The following is a 15,593-nucleotide window of genomic DNA, read 5'->3' on the forward strand; positions in this document are numbered from 1 at the left end:
TCATTGATGTTAATTTTCTTTGGTTGTCTGCTTGAATTTGTTTTTGATTGGGCAGCTGACAGGTTAAATATACTGTTGAGGTTTTCTACTGCTAAGTTTACAGCTTCACTATTACAGTCAAATGTTTTGTCCAGGAAGTTTTCTAAAACGGATTGAATTTGTTGTTGCCAAATAGTTTTTGGGAAGGTTTCTACACTACTTTCCTTTCATCTGTAGCATTCCTTAATATTATGCAGTTCCTCTGGCTTTGATGCCTCAAGATTGAGTATTGCTCTCTTCAAGAAGACTGCTTTTGTTGTGATCTGATAGAGGTGTCCGTGGGCTGACTGTGAACCCTCTGGGGAGACTCTGGGTTGAGGTCAGTGATAAAGTAATCTACATTACTTCTGCAAAGGGATGAGCTGCAGGTGTAGCCACCAAAGGAGTCCCCTCGAAGCCTACGTTTGACCAAGTGTGCGACAAAGCTGCAGGAGTTTTTGTTGGTTGGTTTGTCATAGTAGTGTCTAGTGGGGTATATTGGAGAGGGAATGCTATCACCTCCAGGTAGGTGTGTGTGTCCCCTGTGTGCTGAGGCTGTCAAGTTCTTGTCCAGTTCTGGCATTTAGGTCGCCACAGACTGGTACATGTCTCTGGGCCTGGAAGTGAATGATCTCCCCATCTAGGATGGAGAAGCTGTCATCAAGTATGGGGATTCTATTGGGGGATATAGGTAGCACACAGGAGGACATTTTTCTCTGTAGAGATACATTCCTTTTTAATTTCAAGCCAGAGGTAAAATGCTCCTGTTTGACTAATTTAATATAGTGGGTTAGGTCTTCTCTATACCAAAACAGCATACCCCCTGAGTCAATTCTCTGTATCACACTTGGGAGTTTGGTAGATGGGACTACCAGGTGTGTGTGTGTGTGTGTGTGTGTGTGTGTGTGTGTGTGTGTGTGTGTCTCTCTCCATCTCTCATTAAATTCAAAGAGCTTAATTGGCATGGGTAACATTGTATTACATGGCCAAAAGTAAACATTACACTCGCAAGTTTTAAAATAATATAGACATTTCAAATGTTATTTAATTGACTATGTAGAGTGTTGTAACAATGTGCAAATAGTTGAAGTATGAAAGGGAAAATAAATAAACAGATTGGTTGTATTTACAATGTTGTTTGTGCTCCACTGGTTGCCCTTTTCTCATGGCAACGGGTCACACATCTTTCTGCTGTGACTGCACACTGTAGTTCACCTAACAGATACGGGAGTTTATCAATGTTTGATTTGTTTTCAAATTATTTGTGTATCTGTGTGATCGATCTGTAAGAAATATGTGTCCCCAATGTGTTCATACATTTGGCAGGAGGTTCGGAAGTGTAGCTCTGTCTCTCTCTCTCTCAATCTGTCTCTGTGGTTGTGTCTACACTTGATACCTACATGCTACTTCTGCTATCAGAATACGAAGATCGCACTGAAAAAAGACACGTCTAGATGATCAAAAGTTGCTTTGTGGTCTGACTGCTCAGATCTGTCTGGCCAGCAGGTGGTCAGGGATGCATTGTGTGTGGATTTCTCCTCAGTCTGGACACAATCAGGCTACCAAAAGCACATACAGTGGGCTACGTCATCAGCTACGTCATCAGCACTCCTCCCACAAGTCTCCTCGTGTGGTTTGGGACTGAGAGGCACTTTTTCATTAAAGCGTTGGAGGAAATACGCCACTAGCGTGTGAGGAACGTGTTTGCTTGTCTCATAAATGCTAGCCAGCTAGCTAATATTTAGAAAAAAAATGTTTTTTTTTGCTTGGCTAGAGTTATGCTGACCCGTTTGCGATCCCTGTTAGCGTTGCATGCTACCTATAGTTAGCGCCAGTAGTAAGCTACTGCCATCAGTTGTTGTGTTATCATATTTAGCCTATTCCACCATTTATGGAATGTATATTGGCATTTGAATATAGCGCGGGAAAAGGGAATCAGGACACACTGGACACGGTAGACACAGTTACATGTAGCTGTAGGTGCATGACGTTTTCTGAAGTCTAGACACAGCCTCTCGCTCTCTCTTTCTCTCGCTCGGTCTCTCTCGTCTTTCTCACAGGATACACATTAAACAGAGTCGAGAAGTGACTGTACCAGTCCTTCTTTTCCCAAACTCCTCTAGAACATCATGTGAGTCTGTTGCTGGGGAAGGATTATGGATTTCATTATCATCAACCTTGAGGTGGAGTTTAGCGAAACAAAAGCGACTCGATCATCCAATCCTCAAACGTTGACCAATGGCCAATCAGCCTCTGAAAGCCTTCTCTCAAACACAAGCCTATAAAAAGAGTTATCGGTTTCTGTAGCCTGGATAGATAAAGATGTCTGGATCTCCTCCTCTCCTGTCCTCTTCTCTCCTTTTCTCTCTGTCCTGTCTTCCTCCTATGACAAACAGTACTTGCCAAAACAGGAAGTCATTTTAGTTCTATGCTAGTTTCATAATTTTTTCCCTTAAATGTCTCATTAGAGGAATGTGAATGGGAACCTGTATTGCCTTTTATTATCAAATGAACAACATTTACATTTACATTTAAGTCATTTAGCAGACGCTCTTATCCAGAGCGACTTACAAATTGGTGAATTCACCTTCTGACATCCAGTGGAACATCACATAAAAGCAATTTTTTTTGGAGCTAGCTTCCCCGCACCTCTCTGATTCAGAGGGGTTGGGTTAAATGCGGGAAGACACATTTCAGTTGAACTCATTCAGTTGTACAACTGACTAGGTATCTCCCCTTTCTCTTTAAGGTAGTGTCTTAAGGCACTGCTCAAATATTTCTTAAACCTGTTCCCAGACTATCGGCTGTGCTCTGCACACTCCAGTTTCTACCCTTGCACAATAACAGACAGACAAATAGCCCTTCGTTCTATCTGCAGGTGTAATTGATACCAATGTTTCTGTCCTTCGATGGGCCCCAGGATCTCCTGGCCCCTCAGCCTCCTGCCTAATCAATCAGGGTATTGATATCCCCCGTCCCTGGTCCCCTGGTCGATGAGTGCTAAGAGTGAGCACCTGACTATTAACTACTGTGTGGGTGGGGAGGTGTTGGATGACACACATACACTAACAACATTGTCTTGTTAGGTACATTGTGGTTTTTGGCACACAAAAAAAAAGTTTTGTTTTTGGTCAAAAATACTAAAATTGCCATGAAATCTGCAAAATTAATTGTTTCATTTAGGAAATCTGTTCACCAAGTATTCCACACATAAATACAAAAAATAGACTGTCTCAGTGTAATCAAGGTATGAAATTATTGTTATTTTCAAATGAACTCTGCAAAAAAAGAAACATCCCTTTTTTCCAAGGCCCATTCTTTCAAAGATAATTAGTAAAAATCCAAATAACTTCACTGATCTTCATTGTAAAGGGTTTAAACGCTGTTTCCCATGCTTGTTCAATGAACCATAAATAATTAATGAACATGCACCTGTGGAACGGTCGTTAAGACACTAACAACTTACAGACGGAAGGCAATTAAGGTCACAGTTATGAAAACTTAGGACACTAAAGAGGCCTTTCTACTGACTCTGAAAAACACCAAAAGAAAGATGCCCAGTGTCCCTGCTCATCTGCGTGAACGTGCCTTAGGCATGCTGCAAGCTGTTGGATCGGAGGGTGAGTGCTAGGGCCATTCCCCCCAGAAATGTCCTGGAACTTGCAGGTGCCTTGATGGAAGAGTGGGGTAACATCTCACAGCAAGAACTGGCAAATCTGGTGCAGTCCATGAGGAGGAGTTGCACTGCAGTACTTAATGCAGCTGGTGACCACACCAGATACTGACTGTTACTTTGGATTTTGACCCCCCCTTTTGTTCAGGGACACATTATTCCATTTCTGTTAATCACATGTCTGTGGAACTTGTTCAGTTTATGTCTCAGTTGTTGAATCTTGTTATGTTCATACAAATATTTACACATGTTAAGTTTGCTGAAAGTCAACTGAGTTTACAATCTCTTTTTGGGCTTAGTTGTGGTAAATTTGCAGTGTACAAATTATTGTAATTATGTTCCGGCTCTCTGACAAAAATCGGCCCACGTCTGAATCTAGTTGCCAACCCCTGATATATAGTATTCATTTTTTATATCTGTGTCCATTACTTTCTAGTGGATAGACCATATGGTTCAAGAGAATGACCTCATGAATGAAAAAAACATGCATTCAACAATGCCATTATTTTCAATAAATGTTTCAATTAACATTTACATCAAAGACGTATTGACATAGTGATATAAATAAGTGTGTAAAAAAAATACATGAAGGGTTTTTCATGCTGAAACACTCAAGCTTTTTTTTTTTATATATCATATTAGATTTTAAAATATAGATATTACATGTGATAAGGCCACACAGAGGGCCAGAGATAATTAGGCAAATGTGATAATCTGAAGTATTCAAAAAGGCCTCTAGATGCCTCTGATAAAATTGCATATATTCCTTGAAAGTTACCGAAGTTCTGGTAGGTTACTGGTAAACTTCAAAAGTTTACAGTTGTATACCCTCCCTTTGCAACCCTGCTGCCACCAATCAATACAGTATGCATCACTTGGCACTCGCTCTTCTCTCTGAACCTAAGATTCAAGAACATCTAGTGACTATCGCTCCAAATGTCAAACGCTCTCTGGCTACAAAGCTTTTGTTTTCCCACCTGCGAGGGATTGATCCAGCCTACACACTTTAGAGAGAGAATGATGGAGGTTGCTGTGTTCTTGGGGACATTCAATGCTGCAGACATTGTTGGGTACCCTTCCCCAGGTCTGTGCCTCAACACAATCCTGTCTCGGTGCTCTGTAGACAATTCCTCATGGCTCAGTTTTTTGCTCTGACATATATTGTCAACTGTGGGACCTTTATATAGACTGGTATGTGCCTTTCCAAATCATGTCCAATCAATTGACTTTATCACAGGTGGACTGTAATCAATTTGAAGAAACATCTCAAGGATGCACCTGAGCTCAATTTCGAGTCTCAAGGCAAAGGGTCTGAATACTTATTTACATAAAAATCTAAAAACCTGTTTTCACTTTGTCATAATGGAGTATTGTGTGACGTAACAAATTGTGGAAAAAGTCGAGGGGTCTGAATAATTTCCGAATTCACTGTACCTCCATCTCCACAGCCTGACAATGGAGCCTGTATTCCCTAGCCGGACGGACGGACAGACGCTCTGCGATCCATTTGTGGTTGTCATGAAGTGTGCGTGGTTTGTGGGTAAATGTATCACTGGCATCAACCACAGATGCAGCTCTCTGCATTTTTATTTCCTAATGTACTGTGCCTTTCAGCAGTGAGCTGCAATAGACAGAAGCAACCTATATTGTTAATACTTAACAAGCTGCTTTGGGACGACAGGGTAGCCTAGTGGTTAGAGCGTTGGACTAGTAACCGAAAGGTTGCAAGTTTGAATCCCCGAGCTGACATGGTACATATCTGTCATTCTGTTCCTAGGTTGTCATTGAAAATAAGAATTTGTTCTTAACTGACTTTTAGTATTGGCCTAGTTAAATAAAGGTTTAAAAAATGTTTTAAAAAAAATGAAGAACAAACAAGATCTAGAAAAGATCAGGTAAAAAAATGTGAAGCTTTTTTTGTATGGTAGAACCTGGCCCGGGGCATTCTCTATGATAAGTGTATGTCAAATGAGTGGGTGTGTAGATTAGTGCATTGCGTGTGTGTGTTCGAGAGTGTGACGATGTCCTGTATCTTCCCTGTCAGCTCCTGTCACCTCTACTGTCACCTCTACTGTGCAGCACAGCTCCAACCCACACAGCTACTGTCACCTCTCATCTCTCTCCTCTTCCACTAGGCAGCCCAAACACACATTCACTCAGGCACAAAAACATGTGTCAATAGATAAACATAGGCACACACCTACATATTTAGCTATTTACTCACTCACTCACTCACTCACTCACTCACTCAGTGCTTGACTCATTTTGAATTGGCAGCCTGACAAGTTTTTAATAATTTGTCTATCCATCCTACTCACCTCCAGTGACTTGCCCAAAATTAATTTCTACCAACAGAACACGTCCTTATTTCTCTTTAATAGTCTTCATTCTTCCTCCCCCACACGTTCTCCCCCTCAATCTCACAAAGCTTACTACTCACTTAAAAATAGACTGCTATCGCTTTGTGGGGAGGGATGCTCTTTGGTAGTTGCAGTCAGATCTGATCAATAGTTACATACTGTATCTCCTCTTTGAACAAGTGGAGAGTCCTGTTTAACAAGCTGAGTGGTATAGGAAGGCTAAGTGCAATCACAAGCAAGAGAAGGCTTGAAACATCTAGTTTAGTTGGTGGATAAGTCCCATAGCCCTCAGCTGTGTGACGTTATGGAGCCTTTTGTGGGTTAGTTTTCCTGTGAGATATCACCTTAGTAATGTCAAGGATAGAGAGCAAGGACAGGTGACTGTCTGTCTTCCTATCTATTCATGTGTTGTTGGTTCTCTTATTCATCATTCAGTACCTAAGGTGGGAAGAAGTCTGTCCATAATAAAGTGCTGCTTTACCTTCTTAGCAGCACTATCAACAAGGCAGGTCCTACAGGCCCTAGTTTTGTCACACCTGGACTAAAAACGAACTTAGGAAAATTGTAATTGACTCAGAACAGGGCAGCATGACTGTCCCTTGAATGTACACAGATAACTAATATCTCTCCTGGCTCAATGTGGAGGAGAGATTGACTTCATCACCAATTGGATTGATGAGCAGTATTGACATGTTGAATGCATCGAGCTGTCTGTTTTGAACTACTAGCACACAGCTCAGACACCCATGCATACCCCACAAGACATGCCACCAGAGGTCTCTTTCACAGTCCCCAAGTCCAGAACAAACTATGGGAGGTGCACAGTATGACATAGAGCCATGACTACATGGAACACTATTCCACATCAAGTAACTGATGCAAGCAGTAAAGTGTTATTTAAAAAAATTATAAAAATACACCTTATGGAACAGTGAGTGACTGTGAAGAAACACCAACACACACACACACACACACACACACAATATCATACGCATTACACACGTTAGAGGTTGACCGATTTATGATTTTTCAACGCCGATACCGATAATTGGAGGACCAAAAAAGCCGATACCGATTAATCGGCCGATTTTAATTTTAAAAAATGTTATTGTAATAATGACAATTACAACAATACTGAATTAACACTTATTTTAACTTAATATAATACATCAAACTCAAGTAGATAATGAAACATGTTCAATTTGGTTTAAATAATGCAATAACAAAGTGTTGGAGAAGAAAGTAAAAGTGCAATATGTGCTATGTAAGAAAGCTAATGTTTAAGTTCCTTGCTCAGAACATGAGAACATATGAAAGCTGGTGGTTCCTTTTAACATGAGTCATCAATATTCCCAGTTAAGAAGTTTTAGGTTGTAGTTATTATAGGACTATTTCCCTCTATACCATTTGTATTTCATTAATCTTTGACTATTGGATGTTCTTATAGACACTTTAGTATTGCCAGTATAACAGTATAGCTTCCGTCCCTCTCCTTGCTCCTACCTGGGCTCAAACCAGCAACACAACGACAACAGCCACCACATAGAAGCGTTACCCATGCAGAGCAAGGGAAACAACCACCCCACAAGGCTCAGAGCGAGTGAAGTTTGAAACGCTATTAGCGCGCGCTAACTAGCCAGCCATTTCACTTCGGTCACACCAGCCTCATCTCGGGAGGTGATAGGTTTGAAGTCATAAACAGCGCAATGCTTGACGCACAACGAAGAGCTGCTGGCAAAACGCACTAAAGTGTTGTTTGAATGAATGTTTACGCTCCTGCTTCTGCCTACCACCGCTCAGTCAGATACTTAGATACTTGTATGCTCAGTCAGATTATATGCAATTTAGGACAAGCTAGATAATATCTAGTAATATCATCAACCATGTGTAGTTAACTAGTGATTATGATTGATTGTTTTTTATAAGATAAGTTTTATGCTAGCTAGCAACTTACCTTGGCTTACTGCATTCGCATAACTCCTTGTGGAGTGCAACGAGAGAGAGGTAGGTCGTTATTGTGTTGGACTAGTTAACTGTAAGGTTGCAAGATTGGATCCCCCGAGCTGACAAGGTGAAAATCTGTCTTTCTGCCCCTGAACGAAGCAGTTAACCCACCATTCCTAGGCCGTCATTGAAAATAACTGACTTGCCTAGTTAAATAAAGATTAAATAAAGTTGAAAAAAAAAATTAAAAATTAAAAATCGGCGCTCAAAATACCGATTTCCGATTGTTATGAAAACTTGAAATCCACACATGGATGTAGTACTGTAGATATGTGCTAGTGGTGGAGTAGGGGCCTGAGGGCATAGAGTGTGTTGTGAAATCTGTGAATGTATTGTCATGTTTTTAAAATTGTATAAACTGCCTTAATTTCGCTGGACCCCAGGAAGAGTACTGATCCATAATAGATAAAAATACAAATTAGAATCAAACCACATATCTTGGTAAGGAAAGTAAACTGCAGGTTTATTATGCACAATGGTGTTTTCAAGGTCAAGAAATGGTTCTCGTTAGAGAAATAAGATAGAGGGCAGGTCCTGTAGAGAAAGCTATTGACTATTTTATTTAAATGCTATTCCACCAACTTTCAATCATTGCGTCTGACAGCAGTTTGCATCACAACCCTGGAAAACATTCTTTGTTGTTTTATTCCATGTGTGTCCTGCTCTTTGATGGGACCACACTTTGTTTTATAATGAAATGGCAAAGTGATAAGAGTCAATTGTTTTAACTGTAAATTGTGCGTATATCTGTTTTAATTGTATCTATTACCATTAGAAAACCCCATTAGGGATAGTATCCATTAACAGTCATGTTTTCTTGTTCTTACTCTCATCCTGTCCTGCATGTGTGACAAGTCTTTGACATTATCAGTTGGCAGGGGAACAGAGTTGAATGTCCACACTGACGTTAAAGATATTTATAACTAACCCAAGATGGTTCATCCGTGTTGTTTTCAATGGGAGCAAATGTAGCATGGTGGGCAGAACAAGCACACGCTAGTGAGATCCTAGTGGCGCCTTCTAGCATGTATATTTACATATTTCCTTCGGGGAATATTCTTCTCTGTGAACTGCGTGTGTGCAATAACTTAATTTGCCTTTCTTTTTTTACTTTGGAAAATATACAAAACTTAGTGCACTATGTTCGTAACAGATTCTAGCTTTGAGAACAGAAAACTGTATTGCCATCGGGCTTTTCTTCGACGAAAAAATCAGCAGAATGTTGGCTCAGTTCCATCTCGCTCCATACTCTCCCACTGCTGGCCACTGGGCTTCCTCTCCTCACCATATTTGGTGGGGAGGGGGAAATAACAACCAGATGCTTGAGATTTCTACATCCGGTGAAACATCTGGCTTCTTGTTCTGTCTGTGCTGGCATCCTGAAGGTGAAGCTAGCATACATGAATACGTTAAGATCTACAGGTAACTGTCAAAATAATGGAAACACTTGAGTAAATGATGGATACAAAGTATATTGAAATCAGGCACACAGGCTTGGTTCATGAGTTAATTAAACAATTAACATCCCATCATGCATGTATATAAATGCTGGGCAGGCCATTATTTTGGCTACCATGGCTATGCCCCTATAGGATGGCAATGACCCCATTAACAGGTTATTAGTGGTCACTGAATGGTTTGATAAGCATGAAAACGATGTAACCAACCAGGACCAGATGCTGCTGGAAGTGGTGTTGGAGGCCCACTAGGAGGCACTCTTTCCTCTGGTCAAAAAAAAAAATATCCCAATACCTCAGGGCAGGGATTGGGGACATTGCCTTGTGTAGGGTGCCGTCTTTTGGATGGGACGTTAATTAAACGGGTGTCCTGACACTCTGTGGTCACTAAAGATCCCACTTATCGTAAGAGTAGAGGTGTTAACCCCAGTGTCCTGGCTAAATTCCCAATCTGGCCTTCATACCATCATGGCCACCATGATGGCCATCATCCCCAGCTTCCAATTGGCTCATTCATCCCTCCTCTCCCCTGTAACTATTCCCCAGGTCGTTGCTGTAGATGAGAATGTGTTCTCAATCAACTTACCTGGTAAAATAATAAATGATATGCCATGGCCATCTGTCACCAGATCTAAATCCAATTAAATACATGGGAGATTCTGGAGCTGTGCCTGAGACAGCGGTTTCCACCACCATCAACCAAACACCAAATGATGGAATTCTCATTGATGAATGGTGTGGCATCCCTCCAGTAGAGTTCCAGACACTTGTAGAATATATGTCAAGCTGCATTGAGCTGTTCTTGTTCATGGTGGCCCAACAACCTATTAAGACACGTTGTTGGTGTTTCCTTTATTTTGGCAGTTACCTGTATTAAGGGTAATTGTTTACACGTTGTTTAATTAATTTAACAAATCTCTTTATCATTCATGAATTCACACCCCTTTGAGAAGCTCAATTACAAATGCCAGTATCCTTTTATAATGTCCTCAAAATAGATATGCTAATTAATACCCATCATAATCACTTCTTCACAGTGTTTGAACATCAAGGAAATTTGCCTAATACGTGCTGAGAGACAATCCACTTGCGTATTCACAGAAGGTTCCTGTCTTCGTTAGATACAATGGTGCCTGTAGAGATGATAGAGGGCCCCGCTTTATAATCTATTTGGGGAATTCAACAATTTTGTTTGTTAATTTGTTGGAATGAAAATGCTCAACGATGACCTGGTTATTAATGACTAGTTTAGTTTAACTTTTGATGGTACATAAAATGTGATGAATGGTCTATGGATGGTCTATGAATGGTCTATGGATGGTCTATGAATGTTTATTTATGTTTTTGTCTGTTTCTGTGTCTTTCAGGATGTAGTCTGGGGATTGAACTCCTTGTTTACCGTAAGTACCTTTTAATCAATAAACTGATTTGAAAATTATCTTAAAATGTGTTTGTTCTTGGTGTACAGTGCCTTCTGTAATGGGTGATCTATCACCAGCAACACACAGAGGTGACAGATCAGTTACCATAACACATAGGGTATACAGTGCCTTCAGAAAGTATTTACAGTGGGGCAAAAAAGTATTTAGTTTGTGCAAGTTCTCCCACTTAAAAATATGAGAGAGGCCTGTAATTTTCATCATAGGTACACTTCAACTATGACAGACAAAATGAGAGAAAAAGAAATTGTAGGATTGTACATTGTAGGATTTTTAATGAATTTATTTGAAAATTATGGTGGAAAATAAGTATTTGGTCACCTACAAACAAGCAAGATTTCTGGCTCTCACAGACCTGTAACTTCTTCTTTAAGAGGCTCCTCTATTCTCCACTCGTTACCTGTATTAATGGCACCTGTTTGAACTTGTTATCAGTATAAAAGACAACTGTCCACAACCTCAAACAGTCACACTCCAAACTCCACTATGGCCAAGACCAAAGAGCTGTCAAAGGACACCAGAAACAAAATTGTAGACCTGCACCAGGCTGGGAAGACTGAATATGCAATAGGTAAGCAGCTTGGTTTGAAGAAATCACCTGTGGGAGCAATTATTAGGAAATGGAAGACATACAAGACCACTGATAATCTCCCTCGATCTGGGGCTCCACGCAAGATCTCACCCCGTGGTGTCAAAATGATCAAAAGAACGGTGCGCAAAAATCCCAGAACCACACGGACCTAGTGAATGACCTGCAGAGAGCTGGGACTAAAGTAACAAAGCCTACCATGAGTAACACACTATGCTGCCAGGGACTCAAATCCTGCAGTGCCAGACGTGTCCCCCTGCTTAAGCCAGTACATGTCCAGGCCTGTCTGAAGTTTGCTAGAGAGCATTTGGATTTTCCAGAAGAAGATTGGGAGAATGTCATATGGTCAGATGAAACCAAAATATAGCTTTTTGGTAAAAACTCAACTCGTCGTGTTTGGAGGACAAAGAATAATGAGTTGCATCCAAAGAACACCATACCTACTGTGAAGCATGGGGGTGGAAACATCATGCTTAATGGGGCCATGTATCGTGAGATTTTGAGTGAAAACCTCCTTCAATCAGCAAGGGCATTGAAGATGTAATGTGGCTGGGTCTTTCAGCATGGGGCGGCAGGGTAGCCTAGTGGCTAGAGCATTGGACTAGTAACCAGAAGCTTGCAAGTTCAAATCCCTGAGCTGACAAGGTACAAATCTGTCGTTCTGCCCCTGAACAGGCAGTTAACCCACTGTTCCTAGGCTGTCATTGAAAATAAGAATTTTTTTCTTAACTGACTTGCCTAGTTAAATAAAGGTAAAATAAAATAAAAACGACATTGATCCCAAACACAACGCCCGGGCAACGAAGGAGTGGCTTCGTAAGAATCATTTCAAGGTCCTGGAGTGGCCTAGCCAAGCTCCAGATCTCAACCCCATAGAAAATCTTTGGAGGGAGTTGAAAGTCTGTGTTGCCCAGCAACAGCCCCAAAACATCACTGCTCTAGAGTGGATCTGCATGGAGGAATGGGCCAAAATACCAGCAACAGTGTGTGAAAACCTTGTGAAGACTTACAGAAAACGTTTGACCTCTGTCATTGCCATCAAAGGGTATATAACAAAGTATTGAGATAAACTTTTGTTATTGACCAAATACTTACTTTCCACCATAATTTGCAAATAAATTCATAAAAAATCCTACAATGTGATTTTCTGGATTTTTTTTTTCTCATTTTGTCTGTCATAGTTGAAGTGTACCTACGATGAAAATTACAGGCCTTATCTTTTTAAGTGGGAAAACTTGCACAATTGGTGGCTGACTAAATACGTTTTTTGCCCCACTGTATGGCTTTTTCTTTGCAACTCAAAATGTGGAAAAAGTCTCAACGGGTGTGAATACCTTCTGAAGGCTCTGCATATGCCCATGTATGAGGAACAGGTAGACTGAGGATGTTAAAATCTCTTATTTAAACAGCACGAAAATGAAAAAGTGTAATATCTTCACACGTGTTCTCAAATTTCCATCTAAAAGAGAGATTGTTCAAGAAATATGCTTAAAATGTGTTTCTTATATTGTAAAATAATAACACATCACGAGAATGGTCGCACATGATCAGATAAGCCTGAAATGTCCTTTTTTCATCCTTTTTATTGAAAATCTGTTATCTGTGACATTTTCGTCCGATACCAATATATCGGTAAAAGGCCAATTTCAGCCACTAATATCGGTGAACCGATATATCGGACGGACTCTGGTGGTGCTGCAGCCTGATGCTCAGTCATGCCCTGAGGCTTAGCTTTTAATCAGGAAGTGAGGGGCTCGCCACACAGGCCTAGCCACCATTTTATCTCCCTCATAACACAATGCACCTCGCTCGCCATGCACACAGTCTCTATGGCAACAGGATTATTACACTACTTTGTCAGTTCGTATCAGACAACAACAAACCTAATAGTCTGGCAAGTGGTTGTTTGTTTTAATCTTGGTTAGCAGGTTGTTGTTGTTTATTTAAATCGTTTTTTTTGTAAACTTCCGCTGTCTCTCTCTCATTTCCCTCAGGATCTACTTAACTTTGATGACCCGTTGAACATTGACGCGGCCGAGCATCATCTGCGTGATAAGGTAACGAAACCAACCAGTCCACCTGGAGGGAGGTCATCTTCCCTCTATCCTGTACATGGGATTACATGAACAGCAGGAAGTTGTTGTCGGAAAGCTCTACAAGTAGAATGTGAGGGAGTTCTGTAGAACTCTCTTACCACCACTGGGATTGTGAGTGGGTCAAATGGACCTTTCAGAACCACTAGGGACTAGGCTGTGGTGTATGTCTCTCTCTGTGTGTCTAAGCAGGGCACTATATAGTAAATAGGGAGCCATTTGGGATGCACGCTATGTCTCATTCTCCCTGCAGGAGACAGACCAGTGTGTCGACGTGGATTAACTTACATCCTGTTGTACACACTGCTGCTGAAACATCCAGCCAACCAGGCTGCCAAGAGCTGGTCTGGGATCAGATGTTCCCAGAGGAACTTACATCCTGACACATTAACTACCGGAACAGCGAGCCCCTAAGTCAGCCCCCCAAGAGGTGATCTGGGAACCTCAGATCCCAGAGGAACTTACATCCTGACACACTGACTACCGGAACAGCCAGCTCCCCCAAGAGCTGGTCTGGGATCAGACTGTTGTTGACATGAGTGATTGGATTCACTGTGATGCGTCTCCTACCATACTGCTGGCCTAGTAGCACCATTGCAGAGAGACAGAGCTAGCAGCTGTTCCAACCGCTCTATAATTAAACTGTGGTGGGACCACTCGCACTCGCTCCCAAATAGTGCCCTGGCTGGGGTTTGCAGTACTCCCCAGGTGCTCCCCAGTCCCCAGCCAGGCATGTGCATCACTGCAGAGAGACAGAAAGAGCAGCTTAATATCTCAACAGCAAGTCAAGACTACTGTATTGTCTCCATGGACTCATGCTTTATTACAGTTGGTATACAGTCAAACGCTCCCTAAAACACTTCAGTGAGCAAGCCTTTCAAATCAACCTGGCCCGGGTATCCTGGAAGGATAGTTACCTCATCCCGCCAGTAGAGGATGCCTGGTTGCCCTTTAAAAGTGCTTTCCTCTCCATCTTAAATAAGCATGCCCCGTTCAAAAAATGTAGAACTAAGAACAGATATAGCCCTTGATTCACCCCAGACTTGACTGCCCTCGACCAACACAAAAACATCCTGTGGCGTTCTGCGTTCGCATCGAATAGCTCCCACGATATGCAACTTTTCAGGGAAGTCCGGAACCAATATACTCAGTCAATAGGTAAAGCTAAGGCTAGCTTTTTCAAACAGAAATTTGCATCCTGTAGCACTAATTCCAAAAAGGACACTGTAAAGTCCATGGAGAATAAGAGCACCTCCTCCCAGCTGCCCACTGCACTGAGGATAGGAAACATTGTCACCACCGCTAAATCTACGATAAATCTCCTTCACCCAAATCCAGACAGCTGATATTCTGAAAGAGCTGCAAAACCTGGACCCGTACAAATCAGCTGGGCGAGACAATCTTGACCCCTACAAATCAGCTGGGCGAGACAATCTGGACCCCTACAAATCAGCTGGGCGAGACAATCTGGACCCTCTCTTTCTAAAATGATCTGCCGAAATTGATGCAACCCCTATTACTAGCCTGTACAATCTCTTTTTCGTATCGTCTGAGATCCCCAAAGATTTGAAAGCTGCCGCGGTCATCCCCCTCTTCAAAAGGGGATACACTCTAGACCCAAACTGTTACAGACCTATATCCATCCTACCCTGCCTTTCTAAAATCTTCAAAAGTCAAATTAACAAACAGATCATCAACCATTTCGAATCCCACCGTACCTTCTCCGCTATGCAATCTGGTTTCTGTGCTGGTCATGGGTGCACCTCAGCCACGTTCAAGGTCCTAAACGGTATCATAACCACCATTGATAAAAGACAGTACTGTGCACCCGTCTTCATCGACCTGGCCAAGGCTTTCGACTCGGGCAATCACCACACTCTTATCGGCAAACTCAATAGCCTTGGCTTCTCAAATGACTGCCTCGCCTGGTTCACCAACTACTTCTCAGATATCCATCTCT

The 15,593-nt window shown here is 41.6% G+C and overlaps 1 protein-coding gene across 4 annotated transcripts in view; it reads left to right on the plus strand.

The window, feature by feature from the left end:
• The window catches only part of LOC135547635 (NEDD8-conjugating enzyme UBE2F-like), a 167,472-nt gene that overhangs the window by 48,490 nt on the left and 103,389 nt on the right, over positions 1-15,593 (plus strand). For all 4 annotated transcript variants that reach the window (XM_064976807.1, XM_064976809.1, XM_064976810.1 and 1 more), the window contains 2 exons: positions 10,880-10,912; positions 13,535-13,597. In XM_064976807.1, the coding sequence (XP_064832879.1) occupies positions 10,880-10,912; positions 13,535-13,597 (96 nt within the window). The remainder of the gene's footprint in view (positions 1-10,879; positions 10,913-13,534; positions 13,598-15,593) is intronic.

This window comes from Oncorhynchus masou, chromosome 10, assembly GCF_036934945.1.
Source record: "Oncorhynchus masou masou isolate Uvic2021 chromosome 10, UVic_Omas_1.1, whole genome shotgun sequence".
Taxonomy (NCBI): Eukaryota; Metazoa; Chordata; class Actinopteri; order Salmoniformes; family Salmonidae; genus Oncorhynchus; species Oncorhynchus masou.